The sequence below is a fragment of the Lissotriton helveticus genome, chromosome 8 (genome assembly GCF_964261635.1).
Source record: "Lissotriton helveticus chromosome 8, aLisHel1.1, whole genome shotgun sequence".
In the NCBI taxonomy this organism is placed as follows: Eukaryota; Metazoa; Chordata; class Amphibia; order Caudata; family Salamandridae; genus Lissotriton; species Lissotriton helveticus.
In genome coordinates, this window is record NC_136069.1 from 1,215,799,252 (window position 1) to 1,215,817,916 (window position 18,665).

At 45.1% G+C, this 18,665-nt stretch overlaps 1 protein-coding gene across 1 annotated transcript in view; it reads left to right on the forward strand.

Moving 5' to 3' along the window:
- MRPL30 (mitochondrial ribosomal protein L30) overlaps nucleotides 1-18,665 on the forward strand; it is a 131,607-nt gene that overhangs the window by 79,916 nt on the left and 33,026 nt on the right. The window contains exon 4 of the mRNA XM_078658152.1: nucleotides 9,344-9,490. Within this exon, the coding sequence (XP_078514278.1) occupies nucleotides 9,344-9,490 (147 nt within the window). The remainder of the gene's footprint in view (nucleotides 1-9,343; nucleotides 9,491-18,665) is intronic.

Here is an 18,665-nt window from a genome sequence, read left to right on the forward strand (position 1 = left end):
GCTCCGCCCAGAGCACCGCCACTTCAGCCACCGGTGCCGGTGATTCCGCCTGTGCCCAGACGGCTGAGATCTCGCTCCAGAACGCTACAACGTTCTCGTAGCCGGCACAGGTCTTCCACCAGGTCTCGACATCGTCGCCACTGGGAGAGATCACACTCCAGATACACTAGGGAAACGTATTCCTCTAGTGGTGGCAGATATTCGCCGACCTTGTCAGACTCGCCTCCTACGAGGGTATCTCCAATTGATGGCATCGCTACCTTTCACAATGTACTGCTGAGGGGAGCGGCTAAGCTGGGGATTGCGCTGACTGCGCCTACCCCTTCCACTTCTGTGATCTTCGAGACGCTGCAACGGAAACAGCTCTCACATCCCCTGCTTCCTCTAGTGCCTGGTTTGGAGGAACAGGCTATGGAACTTTTCTTGACGCCTGCCTCTGCGAAGTCAGCTCCATCACGACTTCAGAAGAAATACGAGCCCCCGGACTCGGACCCCGCATTCCTGTGGACGGATTCTCCTCCGCACTCGGTTTAGTGGCACCGGACAAAGCGAGCCGAAGGCTGGACTCAGCGGGGAGGAAAGTCTGCAGTACAACATCCACTTCCATGAAGGCAGCAAGTTAGACTGCCCTCTTAGGACGCTATGACCGCTCCTTGTGGGAGACTCTCCAACAATTTATTGAACTCCTCCCGAGGGACAAACGTGAGGACTTTCAGGAGGTTGTTAATGAAGGCATGATGGTGTCTAACCAAATCATTAGTGCGGCTGCGGACCCATCCTTCCTAGCAGCCCATGGATACTGTAACAGTGTGACTTTGAGGTGGCACGCCTGGCTGCGGCTTACCTCCCTGAAGCCAGAAGCACAACAGCGGATTGCCAACCTGCCCTTTTCGGGTTCCACGCTCTTTGGGACCCATGCGGACGAGGAAATGGCTCTCGTGAAGGCGGAAGTTGAGACACTCAAGGCTGTGGGCTTGGAGAAGCCCAAGGTACAGCGGAAGACTTTCCGTCCCTACCAATGGCGCTATTCCTCCCAGCGGTACCAACGCGCGCAGGGTCGCCAAGCTGGGCAGCAGCAGCAACAACAATATCAGAGGCAGCCCTTCCAAAGGCGACAAAGGGGCAGAGGCAACCAGCAGTCCACATCGGGGAATAAGGGCCCGGCTGGGTCTAAGGCCTGAGGGATTACTTCCCCCTCTTCTGTTACCCACTCTGGTGGGGGAAGCATTCAGAACTACTTGGCAGAGTGGAGAACAATTACTCAGGACAAGTGGGTGCTGAATATTGTTTGCAATGGATACAGTCTACGTTTTCTGAGCCCTCCTCCAGCTATTCCACCGGTTCGCTCACAATACCTGCTGCACGAACTCCAAGCGGAGGCCAATTCCCTGTTGAGAAAAAGGGCGATAGAAGACGTCCCTCCATCTCAGAGGGGAAAGGGTCCATACTCAAGGTTCCTACTTGTGCGCAAAAAGGACAAAAAAGAGTTCAGGCCCATTCTGGATTTGTGACAAGCAAACAAATGGATTTGCAGGGAAAAATTTAGCATGCTGTCCTTGCACCAGATTTATCCTCCGCTGTATCGAGGAGATTGGCTTTGCGCAATAGATCTGCAGGACGCGTACTTCCACGTTCCCATTGCACAGAAGCATCGGAAGTTCCTGCGCTTCCTAGTCGGCACCAATCACCGTTTGGGCTGAAGTCTGCACCCAGGACGTTTTCAAAGTGCATGACAGTGGTGGCAGCACACCTGAGGAAGAACAAGGTGTTTGTCTACCCGTACCTGGACGACTGGTTGATCAAGGCACCCACCTTTCAGGAAGCGCAACTGCATTTCAACAGGACGGCTGTTCTGTTGAACCAACTGGGTTTGCACATCAACCTGTCCAAGTCTGTCCCGACTCCTGTTCAGTGTCTGCAGTACTTGGGAGCCTCCATCGATACTCTCGGGGCAAGCGTGTGTCCTTCGGAGGAGCGGCGCTTATGGATCCTTCGGAAGTCTGACTCTTATGTCCGTTCCATCAACGACAGTGAAGACGGTGTCTTCTCTCCTGGGGTCGATGGCTTCTTGCATCTTTCTCACACCACATGCACACCTCCACAAGAGGCCGCTGCAGGAATGTCTGGAGGATCAATGGGACCAGAAACAAGGGAACTGGGAGGACAGGATCCGACTGTCTCAACACGCTCAACAGTCCCTGAAGTGGTGGTGTTCAGCAGGGAATCTCCTCAAGGGGGTTCCATTCCACAAGGACATTCCTATACAGACCATTGTGACCGATGCTTCTCTCCAGGGCTGGGGAGCGCATTTGGACTATCTTCAGATACAAGGCACGTGGTCCCAGGCGAAAACCACGTATCACATCAATTTTCTGGAACTCAGAGCGTGTCATTTGGTGCTGAAAGCCTTTCATCCGTCCTTCTGGACCAGCTCCCTGCTTATACAGACGGACAACACGACAACAATGTATTACCTCAACAAGCAGGGGGGCTCGAGATCGCGCCCACTGTCTCAGGAGGCGCAAGTGATCTGGCACTGGCTGTTAGCCAGGGAACTGACAATAACGGCTACCCATCTACCAGGTGTGAAGAATGCTCAGGCAGGCGCACTCAGCAGGCTCGTTCAGGAAAATCACGAATGGTTCTTAAACGACGAGGTGTTAGGAAACATCTTCGCAAGATGGGGCACTCCAGAAATAGATCTGCTCGCCACCGCCGACAACAGCAAATGCCGAGACTTTGCCTCCAGGTTTTACCAACCGGGGACTCTGGGGAATGCACTGTGGATCAGCTGGTCGAACAGCTTTCTGTACGCTTTTCTGCCCATTCCCCTGATTTCGGCAGTGTTGATCAAGCTGTCCCAATCTAGGGCCCGGATGATCCTCTTTGCTCTGGAGTGGCCTCGACAGTGGTGGTTCACCGACCTGCTACACTGGTCTCTCCAGCCCCATCTGCGGCTTCCATGTCGGCCGGACCTTCTCACGAAGTTCGGGGGGGGCAGATGGTGCACCCCAACCTCTCATCGTTGAGTTTGGCAGCATGGCTCCTGAGCTAGAGCAGTATGGACACTTAAACCTGCCTGACAACTGCATGGAGATACTCAAGGAGGCAAAGAGGCTGTCTACAAGGACTTCCTACAAGTGGAAGAGATTCTGCATTTGGTGCATGTCCAAGAATGCTGATCCTACATCTTGCAAGGGAGATGTCATTCTTCCAAACTTGCTGCATTTAGCTCAATCTGGCCTTAATTTCCATTCTATTAAGGTTCACCTCGCAGCATTTACTGCGTATAGGAAATGCCCTTCACAAACTTTTTGGGAAGGTTTGAAGAAGGTATTTCCTCCCATTAGGCGTCCTTCGCCTCCGTGGGAGCTGAATGTGGTGCTGTCTAGGTTGATGAAGGAGCCTTTTGAGCCTTTTCATAAGGCTTCTTTACAGCATTTATCCTGGAAGGCAGCTTTCCTTGTGGCTATAACATCGGCTCGCAGGGTGAGTGAGATTCAGGCTCTGTGTTGTCAAGAGCCCTATACTGTATTTCATGCTTCCAGGGTTGTCATGAGGACTCACCCGAAGTTTCTCCCTAAAGTGATATCTGATTTCCATGTCAACCAGACAATCACTTTACCAATGTTTTTTCAACATCCTTCCTCTCCGGCGGAGAGGTCCCTTCATTCACTTCATGTGGGACGGGTGTTGAAATTCTACTTAGATCAGACCAAAGACATTCGTAGATCAGATCAGTTGTTTGTTAATTTCTGTTCAGTCAGGACTGGTCTTGCCACCTCCAAACAGTTCATATCTAGGTGGATTGTGTCCTGTATACAACTATGTTATCAGAAGGCTACCAAGACTCTAGGGCTGTGGTTCCCAAACTGTGCGCCGCAGCGCCCTGGTGCGCCGTTATCAGGAGCCAGGGGCGCCGTGCACGATGTGGGAAAGGAAGTGTGAAAGTCACACTAAATGTGTCACTTTCGCCCCCCCTCCCCGCCTCCGTGATGAATAGGTTGCTCTGCCCCTAGTCTATTTCTGAAGCAGAGCATCACGGCGGCGGGGGGTGCACAAACCGCGCACACAGGACTCGGCTACAGACATAGCTGTGAGGCCCGCCTGCCAATGAAGATCCAAGCACTTCTAACTCAAAGGCAAAAGATGATGCCCATAATCCCGCATTTTGGCGCCTGGCAGTTCTAACCATTAAAAAGGCAATTAACTCTTTCAGCTGCTGATGAGCTGTGAAAGAGATGCTGGTCAGTGGCAGAAAGGAAGGTGTTGCAGCACAGGAGGGGGTCATGCTCCTTGTGGAGTCATGAGCACCGTCAGTTATTTAGATGCAAATAGCATTGAAAGAGTAAATGAAACTAATTTTTTCATTTTTTTCCCCTCAATTTTTATATAGAGCAAACCCAACCCAAACATATTGGAGTGCTTTACATGAGCACCAATGACATTTCATAAGGACATGTTCCTTTTTTAGATACGGAGAGATTAAGTGATTTGCCCGATATCACAGGATGTTGAGCCAAAACCAGAATCAAACCTGATTCCTCAGTTCCAAAGTGGGTAGCTCTGACCTCAAGCTCCATCTTCTCCCCTCCTCTACCCATGCTCAGGACCTGTCCAGGTAATACAATCTTAATATCTATGTCATACATCTGTGGTTCCCAAAGTGTGCACCGCGGCACCCTGGTGCGCCGTGACGGGAAGCAAGGAAAGCAAGGGGCGCAGCGCCGCTGTGCAGGATGTGGGTCTGAAAAAAAGATATAATTATCCTCAAAATGTTGTGAAACTGCGAGCTGCCAATTTTTTGGAGCTGGGGAACCGGGTTCGACCCTCGACGTCAGCTCAGAATCCTGTGTCATTCTGGGCAAATCACTTAATCTCCCAGCGCCTACAAAAACAGAATACATGAATGTATCCTTGTGTAACGTGACTGGTGCTCTTCGGGTCGAGTTTGCGCTGTATAAATCAGCAGCAAAATAAATAAATAAATAAATCCAGCCGACCAAAACACAGAAAAAGGGTAAAACTTTTTAACTGTCAAATGACAGTCACGAACGTTCCTATTATGACGGCTTTTTCAAATTCATGTGCAACGTTGTACCAAGTCCATTATCAGGCAGAAAAATCACATTATTGATGACATATATTTTGGATTCTTTAAATGGTGAAATAATTTAATGATTGGGAGAGAGAGAGAGGGTGTTTGTGCGCTGCTTAATAAACCTGTGGCGGTATCCCAGTGTTCTCTCTGGGAGCACAGATACACATAAAATGACTGTGCAGGGTCAGGGTCCTGGTGGAGAGCATTGGGTGGGTGGGTGCAGGGTCAGGGGCCTGGTGGAGAGCGTTGGGTGGGTGGGTGCAGGGTCAGGTCCTTGTGGAGAGCATTGGGTGGGTGGGTCAGGGGCCTGGTAGAGAGCGTTGGGTGGGTGGGTGCAGGGTCAGGGTCCTGGTGGAGAGCGTTGGGTGGGTGGGTGCAGGGTTAGGGGCCTGGTGGAGAGCGTAGGGTAGGTGCAGGGTCAGGGGTCTGGTGGAGAGCGTTGGGTGGGTGGGTGCGGGGTCAGGGGCCTGGTAGAGAGTGTTGGGTTGGTGGGTGGGTGCAGGTTCAGGGGCCTGGTGGAGAGCATTGGGTGCGTGCAGGGTGAGAGGCCTGGTGGAGAGCGTTGGGTGGGTGGGTGCAGGGTGGGGGGGCCTGGTGGAGAGCGTTGGGTAGGTTGGTGCGGGGTCAGGGGCCTGGTGGAGAGCGTTGGGTGGGTGGGTGCAGGGTGGGGGGCCTGGTGGAGAGCGTTGGGTGGGTGCAGGTTCAGGGGCCTGGTGGAGAGCGTTGGGTGGGTGGGTGCAGGGTCAGGTCCTTGTGGAGAGCATTGGGTGGGTGGGTCAGGGGCCTGGTAGAGAGCGTTGGGTGGGTGGGTGGGTGGGTGGGTGCAGACTGAGAGGCCTGGTGGGGAGCGTTGGGTGGGTGGGTGCAGGGTCAGGGTCCTGGTGGGGAGCGTTGGGTGGGTGGGTGCAGGGTTAGGGGCCTGGTGAAGAGCGTAGGGTGGGTGCAGGGTCAGGGGTCTGGTGGAGAGCGTTGGGTGGGTGGGTGCAGGGTCAGGGGCCTGGTAGAGAGTGTTGGGTGGGTGGGTGCAGGTTCAGGGGCCTGGTGGAGAGCATTGGGTGCGTGCAGGGTGGAGGCCTGGTGGAGAGCATTGGGTGGGTGGGTGCAGGGTGGGGGGCCTGGTGGAGAGCGTTGGGTGGGTGGGTGCGGGGGTGCGGGGTCAGGGGCCTGGTGGAGAGCGTTGGGTGGGTGGGTGCAAGGTGGGGGGCCTGGTGGAGAGCGTTGGGTGGGTGCAGGTTCAGGGGCCTGGTGGAGAGCATTGGGTGCGTGCAGGGTGAGAGGCCTGGTGGAGAGCGTTGGGTGGGTGCCTTATGCCCTGATGAAGCCGCACTCTGCCAGCTTCTGTCTTTGCCTCACTCCTCGTTGAGGGGTTGTCACTCGTGACTGCTGCATGTTGGAGAGTGTGAGGGGAGAAGGGTGCAAGGCAGAGGGGAGAAGGGTGCAAGGCAGAGGGGAGAAGGGTGCAAGGCAGAGGGGAGAAGGGTGCAAGGCAGAGGGGAGAAGGGTGCAAGGCAGAGAGGAGAAGGGTGCAAGGTAGAGAAGGGTGCAAGGAGGAGGGGAGAAGGGTGCACGGCAGAGGGGGAAAGGGTGCAAGGGGGATGGTGATGAAGTTAAAAATTTGCCCCCCCCCCCCAAAACATTTCTGCGGATACCCATGATCAGAGCCCACCTCACATAAACTTCTTGTAACGCCACAGAGCTCCTTGAGCCTTTCTCTAGCCTGGTTACTTGGGAGTGGGAGTGCTTTATACTACTCTATGTATGCATTGAGATGTACTTTATAAGATCTTTGTGATTGCAAATAAAGTTGTATGACAGTGTGTAGCAGGGATTCCGGTCTCCTACAGAACTGTGCATAGAGACTTGGAACCATAGTGAATTAGGGTGTGCCAAAACTCACCTTAGGACCCAAAATCCCCTACTGAGCTAGCTACAGTGTCTCATTGGTCATTACAAACTTCCAATGCTTAGACAAACCAGAACATGAACTTAGAATACCTCAGGTCACGTGGAACACATGAACACTCTTTCATTATACAATCATTTCAATCCAGAACGAGGAGTAAATGAGAACACGTGCACATTTGAAATGTTTATTTACTAATGCAGTGTTCTCAAACGCAGATTCATAGATAATACAAGCAAACATATTATAAGAAGCAAAGTTATCAGCATAGTTACTAGTCCATAGAATACAAAAGGTGACAACATGGTGAAATGAATAGGGTTTAACAACACCTAATTCTCACCCTCCCCATCTAGTATATTATATTATATCTAAGAAGGTCTCTTTGGGTTTTAGCAGGGCAGCCCCATACCTCAAGATCCTAGTGGTAAGGGATCACATCATCTTCCACCAGCTCTCTGCATGCAAAGCACCATCAAGTGTGTAGTGTGCTCTGTATGGAGCAATATAAAACGAGCCTAAAGCCAGAATTTGGCTGCCGCTTGCATGTATGTTATGTCTAGGAAGGTGCGAAGATCAGACCTCACAACAACACTGTGTCAAGTTATCCTTGAAGACTTCAGCACTCACTGTACAGACACAGTTTACCAAGCAAAGCTGATATCAGAGCAATAACATATTATTCTCGTGTAAATCAAAACGCTCTACTAGGCTGAAAGCTAAAACAACAATTTATGTGTTGTGTGCAGAAGCAGCAAAAGGTAAAATGGCGTTTAAACATTTAATAAGCTCATGCTAACTTAACACAGCATATAGGCAATGAGTAACTATATAACAAGTGATGGCTACTCTCTGAATCCTTCATCACGTCTAGGCTTGATTCTTCATGTAGACCAGTGGTTCCCAAAGGGTGCGCCGCGCATCCCGGTGCGCGGGTAAAAAAATGGTGGGGAGCCACGGCCAACTGCCAATTAGGTCAAGGGAGCCACGGGTCAAAAAGGTTTGGGAACCACTGCTCTAGGAGGTAAGCCTAAGGCTAATTCGACTAAAAGCAAAGCAGCTACAGCGGCTTTGCTACGTAACGTTCCCCTTGCAGACACTGCAGGGCGGCTACGTGGAAATCTGTCCATACCTTTGCTAAACGTTACTGCCTGGATTCTGATGCCAGGACAGATGTGCAAGTTGGGCAAACTTCGCTGAGGAATTTATTTGCTCAGTAAGGATTTTTCTTCTAGGTTTCTTCCACTGCTGGGTATGGTTGTTTGGGATGGGCTTGCCATTCTATTCACAGATTATGACTATACACAGAGATCCCCTACTACAGAAGGAGTAGTTTCTTACCTGTAACTCAAGTACCGAGGGTCTCTGGAGGGTTCCTTAAAGGCACGGTATCCCTTTTACAGACACATAATGGCAGCCTATGGGGCTTGTCTGTCCAACCCTTCCTCTCTATCATGACAAAGGGTTTTTGTGAAGGGGAGTTTCTCTATGTGTGAAACTCTGTAAAATGTGTAAATTTCTATAAATTTCTATATTATTTGCCTATCCTTTTTCACTTCAGGATGAAGTGCTGGCCAATGTAGCCTTGTTAATGTTAGGCTGCATTATTTGTCTTCTGTTAAGTGTCTATGCAGGACTGCAGAAGAGGACAATTTAAGAGACTATTTCGATTGCTCCGGGGTCCACACACATGGGCGGGACTATTCACAGATTATGACTATCACAGAGATACCCCTACTACAGAACTGGAGTTACAGGTAAGAAACTACTTCTTCTTTTTCACTCATTTTGAAAGGCAGCAGCTTCCTTTCAAAGTTGATATGATATACTCCTGATTGCTGCCACGATGTTTCTCCTTGAACACCCCAAAAACATTCTACTACTAACTAGTTTTGCAGAAGGTAAGAAGCAAGATAATGGACATGTCACTGATTTCACCCCTGGTGTCTTCTACCTCACATACTTTTAATGGTAGAGGAGAGACCAGGAAACATCCCATTTGAAAGGTCCCCTTACAGGCCCATAAGGAAGGCCCCTGCTTGAGACCTTGATGTAACAATCTGAGACAAATCCCACAGCTCTTTACAGTAGTCCTTTTGGCTCAAGACCAAAGGTGGAGGTCAGTTGGGGTAGCGAGTGTTGGTTCAAAAAACGCAATGACACTGGGCAGCCTTCTAGAAACATATAAGTGGAAACCAGTGAAAATTGCCCAATTTTGTTAATAGTCCAGTATTTATAATCTGTTTTGTAACCATTAGTTTATTCACAGCTCATCTGGTGATTATTAAATTATGCTTTGTGTTTTGAAGATTGCCTTTGTGAATTTAATTTCCCCCCAGGTTTTTGAAGTTCGTCCTGAAGATCACGAGAAATATGGAGGTGACCCACAACAACCACACAAGTTGCATCTCATTACCAGAATTCGAACTGGAATAGCACGGCCATACTGGGAAAAAAGAATCCTGCATGATCTTGGCTTGGATAAGGTACTTGTAGTAACTTGGGTCCAGACTGAAGGTAGTTTTTAAGTAGATTTATTAGCTCAAGTTACAGGTATATAAAAACTCCATAGAAACCCCACCAAGAGCGCCTGGCTAGGTGCTCAGCCCAAGATCAACTGTGTTGAATCAGGTCATAACATTCTACATGACATCACATTTACAGAGTTCCACTGGTGGAGTAGAGAAAGACATGTGAATATATTTATTAAGATACTACATATCCTCCTTTCTCAAAAAACATTAAGAAAGAAACTTAGGTAGGAAAACAACACACTACAGAAAAGCAAATCGTGTAGAACCATAAGTAAAGCGTACAAAAGAGAATCAAAGGGAGCTGAAGAATCAGTAGTAAAAGTAAAGAGAAAAAGAAGAGAGAAGAGGAACCAAAGAGATATGAGGAAACTTATTAAAGATAATTGGGGATTCTTTGAGACATATTACTTATCCTCCTCTCTAAATACACAAAAGAAAAGAATGTTGAAGAATAGGTAGGAAAACCATCAACGGCAGTTCAATTCACACCTACTGGCCAGGTAAGCTAGAAAAGAATAGCACAGAGCAGGGGAAATTGAATAGACAGTGAAGGAAAAGAGTAAACTCATTCAATCTTCACCATCACTTACAAGAGGAATAAAATATATAAGAAAGATTCAAACTGGGCTAAAGTGGATAACACAAAACAAGTATAAAGAACAAAACGCCCAGAGTAACTTAACCCATGTATTACGGCTACTGAGACCATACACCCATTAAGGGTAAATTTACTTATGCATGGGTATCCCTGAATGGAGAAAATGATGTGCACAGATACAAAATTTAACTAAGCCCACACTAAACATCAGTAGAAAGATAAGATGTGCACAATAGTGAGGGCATTGAACTAGCAAACTGAAGTGCATATAATAATGGGAAGACCCAACAAACACTTGCAAACTGAAATGCATGTAATAATGGGGAGAACCAACAAACAAACCTTAGGAAAGGTCAAAATTGTTGTATAGTAAGTAGAACACCCCTATAAGAGGTCTACGTTGTGCACTGTAATGACAGGACTAAACATCTTTTCGTGATACTCTTTGCGGAGTAAACAAAACAATGTGCACTAACAGACAGGACTATAACCCTGTGAGACACCACGACTCGTGGTACTGATTGTGTATCGTAAAAAAGAAGTACAAAAAATCGTGCACTGCAAAAAAAAAACAAATTTCTTGTAGATATTATATACAGAAATAACATGAGGTAAGCTTAAAATTTGTGCATTGTGAGACAAAACTAATATACACTGTATAAGACTAAATTTAATTGTGCACAAATAACTATTATTATAATTTTATAAACTGTACTGTGCTTAAAATAATAACGGCATTACTGTACGCTAATAATGCGTAAAATAAAGTTGAAAGCATGACAATAGTGTGCCTAAAAGAAACTAGGTATTTTTGAGCTCCGCAGAAATAGATTTGTCAAGTTGAACACAATATGAATTACGTAATACTAATTCAACCCAGAAGATGGCAGTATGGTACAGTGAAATGAATTCTGTGGAAATATAGGAAAACTATAGATAAATTTGACGAACGCAGAATTTATTTATGGATTGTAAATATGAAGCAGTCCAGCACTGGGGCTCAAGTTTTCATATGTGCATTGACAATAATTTTACACGCCGGAGCTCGATCTTTGCCCCCGAGTAATATATCTTCATTGAAACGAAGAACAAACTGCCACTAAAAGAATTAGTAGATCCACAGTACCTTAATTTTAATAATGCTGGCTGTTCAATGAGAAGTAATATATAAAACGTGCTGCTGTTCACGAAGGACTTCTATTCCACTCCGAACGACAAATTCAGTCAGGATTGAAGGATGTAATTAGGAGAAGGATGATGAACATGGCGGCACGTACAGTGACGCAAAGCCGGGAGGTTCACGGCTCTTCTTACACCACAGAGATTCCACTACGTCATCATATTTGAAAGTGGCAAGGAGAGGACCGGATCAGCGCGGATGCAGATACACAGACGTTCAGTTAAACGGTACTCTCAGTTTAGAATCGAGCAATAACATCTTTTGTAACCTGTCTGTAATTGCTTCCTATATGGCATCATTTTAAAGTTCTTGCTGACTTTCATTTTCTGTATGACTTTACTTATTTTAAAGAAAATCATTACGTGCTGCTTCTTTCAATATTTGTGAGTTTAGAGATTGCACAGTTAAATTCATGCTGGTTTAAACAAAGACGATGTAAGAACATTTTGTTTTTACAGTTAAATCCAAGTTGTTTTAAATAATGTCGATGTATGAGTACATTTCATGCCACTAATATTTACTGTACCGAAGTGACTCACGGTCTTAACAGCTTCCAAAAACAAGGTATGGAAAAACGTAATGCTTCATAGAACATTTTCACATAGTAACTAAGTGTTCAAAGTGGTGTTTTTCCAATTTAACTCTTTCACTGTGACAGAGATAAATGGCAGATAAGACGCATGCTGAAATGGTGATACATCAGTCTCAGTTACTTTGGCACGAAGTTCTTAAAGTAATATCATTTGCCAATATTAATTGAATGCACACCCTGGGCTCTTTCGCTGCTAATGTTTTTAACTCTTAACAGGTGGTGTCAGCACACATTCCTTCTTGAGTTTTTGGGTTTCTCGTGGCTATGAAAGCTTCTATTAATTTCTTTAAAAAACTTTTAGGCATAGAAATGTTGATAGGCTCTTTCAAAACGTAGATTCAGGATGTTAATGAAAAGAGACTTATTTTACCTTTGTCAAATTCACTGCTGTAGAAATGTTATGGTTCTAGAGTGTCTTGTTGACAGGAACCGATGAGGGCGACCGGTGCAGAGGTCACTGGTGGGGCTGATTTCTTGACAGTTGGTTTACAGCAGTGTAGATAGGTAAAATCCAATTGAAGTAGGTAGATGCATTTGTTTGTAGAGGTGACTGAAGTAGGTTCTTTCAGTATCGTCGCCAAAATAATGCATCCCATCCTCGTCGCCAAGAAAATGAAGTAACGAGGTAGACAGATGATCTTGATGTTTCCAAGTAATTTATTGGAGTTGGTTACAAGTTGGAGATACAATAGTTCTAAGCCCCACCAGGAGCACCTAACCAGGTGCTCAGCCCCAATCTAAGTGACATTTACTACTCCCAACATTCCATATTACATCACAGATGCAGGGTTCCACTGACACAGCATAGTACATGTCATGATAGGATACTACATAACTCCCCTTAATCATAGTTTCTATATTTTTTCAAAAAGAAAATACACTTTTTAATATCATTGGTCATGGTGTAATTGAGCTCTATTTATTAATCATTGCAGCTTTTTTCTGTTGCTGTTCCTTTGTGTTATCCCACTTCTTACAAAAGAAACTCTTCTCGTACCTTTAGTGTGATGGTCTTTCTTTTCTCAGCGTGTTGTACTTTGAATAGTCGCAAAAACAACATTTGATGGACAGAATGCAGAACAATGTCATACATTCCCCCCGTGCACAGAGATCTGGGCCTCAATCCATCTTTTTTTTGCTCACCATGCCATTCCAGTTTGAACCCAGCCGTATGCAAATCAGTCTTGACCCTGTGCCCATGGGAACAGTCCAGCCCGAACTGCCAAGCCAGGTCCTCCCTGGACTGGAAACAAGCATCCTAGGACCGGTTTCGGGCTTTCAGCCCTCATCAGCTAGGATAGCTTGATTCCAGTGGCATGGAGAGCACGGGACTCACATCGGAGCATACCCGTCCCACTCGGGGTGACAAATGCAAAAACAACATTTGATGGACAGAATGCAGAACAATGTCATAAATTCACCCCAGATCTGTGACTGGGGGTGAATGTTTTGCCAATGTACAACATTCCGTCCATCATCTTGTGTGTTTTGCTGTTCGCCCTATGAGGGAAGGGTATGCCCAAACGTGGGTCCCGTGCTCACTACGCCACTGGAGTCAAGCTATCCTGGCTGATGATGGCTGATAGCCAGAAACCGGTCCTAGGATGCTTGATTCCGGTCCAGGGAAGACATGGCTTGGCAGTTCGGGCTGGACTGTTCCCATGAGGCACAGGGTCAAGACTGATTTGCATATGGCCTTGTCTGAACTGGGGTGGCGTGGTGAGCAAAATAGCGATGGATTAAACCCAGATCTGTGACTGGGGGTGAATGTTTTGCCAATGTGCAACATTCCGTCCATCACCTTGTGTGTTTTGCTGTACTTTGAATAGTCAGCAAAATATTTTTCCATTGCCTGCTTCTCATTTTTGCCTGTGGGCACCTCAGTGACCTTTACTCTTTCTAGCTGTTTTGACAGAAAGCTCACAAAGTACATGTACCTGTATAGAACCAACAATACCCAGAATTTCTGATCTCTCTAGATGATTTGTTTGTACTATCTGATCAGTCATTTAGGATATACACAATTCATATATTGGATACTTTGTGGTAACCATGGATAATTGTAATTTCCTCCTGCATCGTCAGGACCCCAGAATCTTCCTCACAATTTTCACCACTTTTTAGGCCCAAGATAATACTTGCTTGACCCGCCATTGTCGGGACTTTTCCTACTCTACATTGCCGCCTTACAAAAACCCATGTTAAATAAAATACTAAATTGCTCGCAACCTAGGTGAACAGCGGGATCTCTCAAAGTTTCCCATATGTACTTTGTGAAAGAGTACCTCATTTGCATACAGTTTGAGATTGCTTTAAGAGAGTAGGTGATCTGTTTTTTTCTCTATGTGATTTCACAATATCATCAGTAAGATATTACATTTAACTATATTATATGTACCCCACAGAGAAGCAATTACCAATTTGCCTTACATGTTGACACAAAGTATGTCTCCTTTTACTCTCATGATCATAAGTCCTATTCCTGTATGGTCTTTATAGTTTTGTCCAAGAGCATAATGCACAAACAAACTTTTGCACACATGTCTGATATTTCAGTATCTGACTGGGCATATAGAGGCAATTTGGAAATATAGACTTCAGTCTGGAAACTATTCAGAGACTCGGTCCCAAAACAGGCACTAGCCCATAAATAGAGGGTAATTATTCTAAATTAAAAATTGAGTTTTTCTTGTTAGTGACCCGTTGGGATGCATTGAAGGTAACAATAAGATGAGAAGCTGTGACAATTACATTCACTAAAAGAAAAGTATCAGACTGTTAGTAGATAAAGTACAGGATGACTTGACAACTTTAGGAAATATTAGACAAACAAGCCCTCCCACATATAGCTATAGTACGAGGCCCATTAAATGTTCAGCAGACATGTTAATGTCCTTGTATCCATGTTTATTTATTTATTTTGACCAGGATGTAGGAATATTGCGACTACTTCATAGTAGATTTTCAACACTGAAATTACAAGTGTAAACTCCATTGGATGTTAAAAGATCCAATGGCCCTGAACGGTAATATGTGTAATTAATTTTAAATATGAAATCCTTTTAGGCTCTTTACCCAGTTTATGTGAAAGGATATGTTGACATGTATTATATGTTAGTGTACTTTTACCAATAGCGAACTGTACCACTTTTGTAGAGCAGGTTAAAGGTTTTGATAAATAACCTTTATAGGGAGCCATTGTTTCACATTTGTTGTCTCCCGTTTTCAGTTACAAACTGGTGAAGCATTGTCAACACTATTGATTTTGGGATGGAATTATTTTTTGGAAAATTTAATAAAGTGGGGACTCTGTTGTCCTGACAACTGCAAATCCAAAAGGCCAAAATATACATTTAAAATAATCAAATTGTGGATGGATCAGTTACTCCGAAGGAGTAGGAAACGAGAAGCATTCAGACAGTTCTTTCAGCAGTTTTACTAACCAGATGACAAAGAGAGCGAAAACTATATACAAAAGTGTAGAATCCCTAAACTTCTTACACTTTGGCAGGTGCTAGAAGTAGGGATGCGGGGGTGATGCAACAGCCCCAAAAATAAACATGCTGGAGCTCAGAAAGTGAATGAGCAATAAAGATGCATTTAAATTTTGTGTTTATCTTGTCACATTTGTTTCGCATTCAAAGGCTATGTCTGCCGACAGTGGTGTTTTACCTTTATTTCTCTGCTCGCAAAGAGAGGATTTTGTAAAAGAGATCTAGGTGGCAATCTCGCTGGGGTATACAAAGTGAAAAGAATGGCTGTAGTATGCCAGTTATTTTCTAATACAAAACATCATATAAATACCTGTAAATTAACCAAATACCTATTCCCAAATTTATCAGCATTTAGGAAAGCATAAATGCAGCACATTTTCTGTCATTTGGAAGTATGATGGAAACTATATTTAATCGGATCAAACCAAATCAAGACACTTTATTTGGCGATGTGCAAATGATAAATATTTGCTGAAATCCTTTCTTTCATTCATAAACGTTTATTCGATTACCACTTGTTTGTAATCATAAAAAGTACACATTAAATACAATAAACGTAAACAATTTCAATGTCAATGTACTAAGTAGATAATAATTATTTCTACTATAAAGTGGAGGAAGTTTTAGAAGAAAGAAATTAAAAATATTAAAGTATAAAAGAATTGTAAAGGAAAGATACAACAGTTTTAAAACAAAAAAGTTTTTGTATTCATCACAAACTTTGCCGTATTTTAATACTAGCTTTTAGAAAAGTGGCTATGTTCTTCGCGACACATGGTGAGTCCAGAAGCTGCAGGAAAAAAAATGCAGGATGACATAATCTATGGCCTGAGGATTGAAGAAGTGGGAGAATCCAGGTTTTTCGTAATGATTTATAATATTTACAAAAAAAAGTAATATGGATTGTAGATTGTAACGATACTCCATCACATGGACAATTCATGAGCATGCGAGACCAGTTTTGAACTTCGGGGAAGGAAACTAAACGGAAAAAGGTGTTAAAACGGAATCTAGTCGAGAGGTATTTCTCATAGTTAGACAGATAGTAAGTCAGGTAAGGTTGGATGCCTTTGGTAATTTGAATTGCGCAGATTTGAGTGTTCGTAGTTTTTGCAATCTCCGACTGATTGCGCAATTCTCTCAGATGTACCATGCACATCTTCTTTAGCTCTTTACTGGAGATGTCTTCGACACTGGGCGGTTCGTCAAAATAAGACCTACGACCAAGGTCATTGAAAAAGTTCCGCACGTAAACCAACCAGGGAATCTTGTGCCAGTTGGTTAGGGCTATACAGTCTGCGATCAAAGATCGTGTCAGATGACACTCCGGTTTAGACCATATGCGTTGCCACAATAAAATTGGTTGGGAACGGATTGTATCTATAATATAATCCATGCCAAGTTCTTTATGTGAGGCATAGTTCGGGGCACTTTGGGGAAGAGCCAGCAGGTATTTAGCGAAAGCGTTCTCTGTTATCTGTATGGGGTCTACATGGCCATACCCCCATACGCCTGCACCATAGGTAGCCACACTTATGGCACTTAGCGTAATAAATTTTCAGGAGTTCAGATGGAGCTGGTTTGCCTAGCTTTCTCGAAAAAGAGACCAGGGCCGATGTTGCTCGCTGAAAGAGAAGATTCCTATTGGCCGTTGCCTTTCGCCAATCCAGGGAATCATCCACAAGAATGCCCAGATATGGATAGACAGAGGTTTTCTCCAGTCTTACATTGTTCACCAATATCGGTTTGGGATGCTTGACCTTGGGTCCAATATGCATGGTAAATGTCTTTTTTATGTTGATTTTCAGGCCAAGTGAACTCATGAAACTACAGTATTTGTTGAGTTGTTTTTGTAGTTGATTCAGCGATCGGGCTAGAATGACAGAATCATCTGCGTATAGCAGTGTCGGTATTGGACGATGATTTATCTGAGGTAGATCCTGGCTCCCTCCCAACATGGCCTGCTCTAAACCATTTGTATAGAGGTTGAACAGGAAGGGAGCCAGTACACAACCCTGTCTTACTCCCTTCGCTATTGAGAAGGAGCAGGATAGCTCACCGTTGATACCAAATCTGACGCAGCCTGTGGCGTCTGAGTAGAGTTCCCGTAGGAAAACTATGAGAGGTGGATCCACTCCGAGATCACTAAGTATTGACCAAAGTTTTGCGTGCTGAACACAGTCAAATGCCGCGCTCAGATCGACATAGACCAGAAAGATGTTTCCCCCTTTTGCACCTACGTACTTTCCGGTCAAAATGGCGAGATTCAGGACCTGCTCAACAGTCCCAAGACCAGAAGGGAGATTGGCCTGTAGCAGGCCGGGTCATTCCGGTCGCCCTTTTTGAAGATTGGAAGGAGGATTGACGTTGACCATGACTGTAGCAATCCAGCAGATGTTACTGCTGCCAGATCCTTAGTGATTATTGGTGACCATAGTTCGATGTTATGAAGGAAAATATCCAGTGGGACTCCATCTGGCCCAGGAGCTTTACCTGGTTTTGACTCCTTAAGTGCTTTAATAACTTCCGTACAATTGAAGTAGATGTTTATCGGGTAGATGTTATTTTCCAAATTGTAGGCACCACTATGTTCTATTCCTCCTTTGTCCAGTTGAGAATGACCAAAGATTTTAGAAAAATGCATGACCCAATCATCTGCCGTGACTGCGACATCTAGGTGGTTCCCCTTGATAGCGTCGGCCAAAAAGGGGGATCTTATGACTTGCCAAAATAGAGCACTGTCCTTACGCTGGCAGCTATCATGAAGTTGAGCCCAGAGATTTTTCTTAATTTCTAGTCTTCGTTCCCGTCTAGCTATGTTTTATAAAGTTTCCTTAAGTTTGAAATTTCCACTGGGTCTCTCGCAGGTCTATGAAGGGCTTCCTTTAAGGACGAGAGGGATTTACGGCAAGCTGTATCGAACCACCTCGGAGAGGTGGGGTTATTATTCCTGGATTTGCCAGAAAGTTCCTTTTCAATTGTCTTCAAGATGTTCTGGAAACTACTCACAATTGTCTGGGGAGTGGAGTCTGATGATAGACAGTCAAGTAGCCATGGTTTCGTTTTTCCGAGGACCCTCTCTGTTACTTCCTCTGGGTCTACCTTGGCCCATTTGACTGTGTAGCCATTTAATTTATTCATTGTTAGTGTATTTTGTTTTAGATGGCTCGAGGTAAAGGAGTGTGATTTAACCATTTTTGGCTTAACTCTTACACTAATCGGAAAATGAATGCTGCTGGGATCAGTCCCAGTGGCGAAGTTAG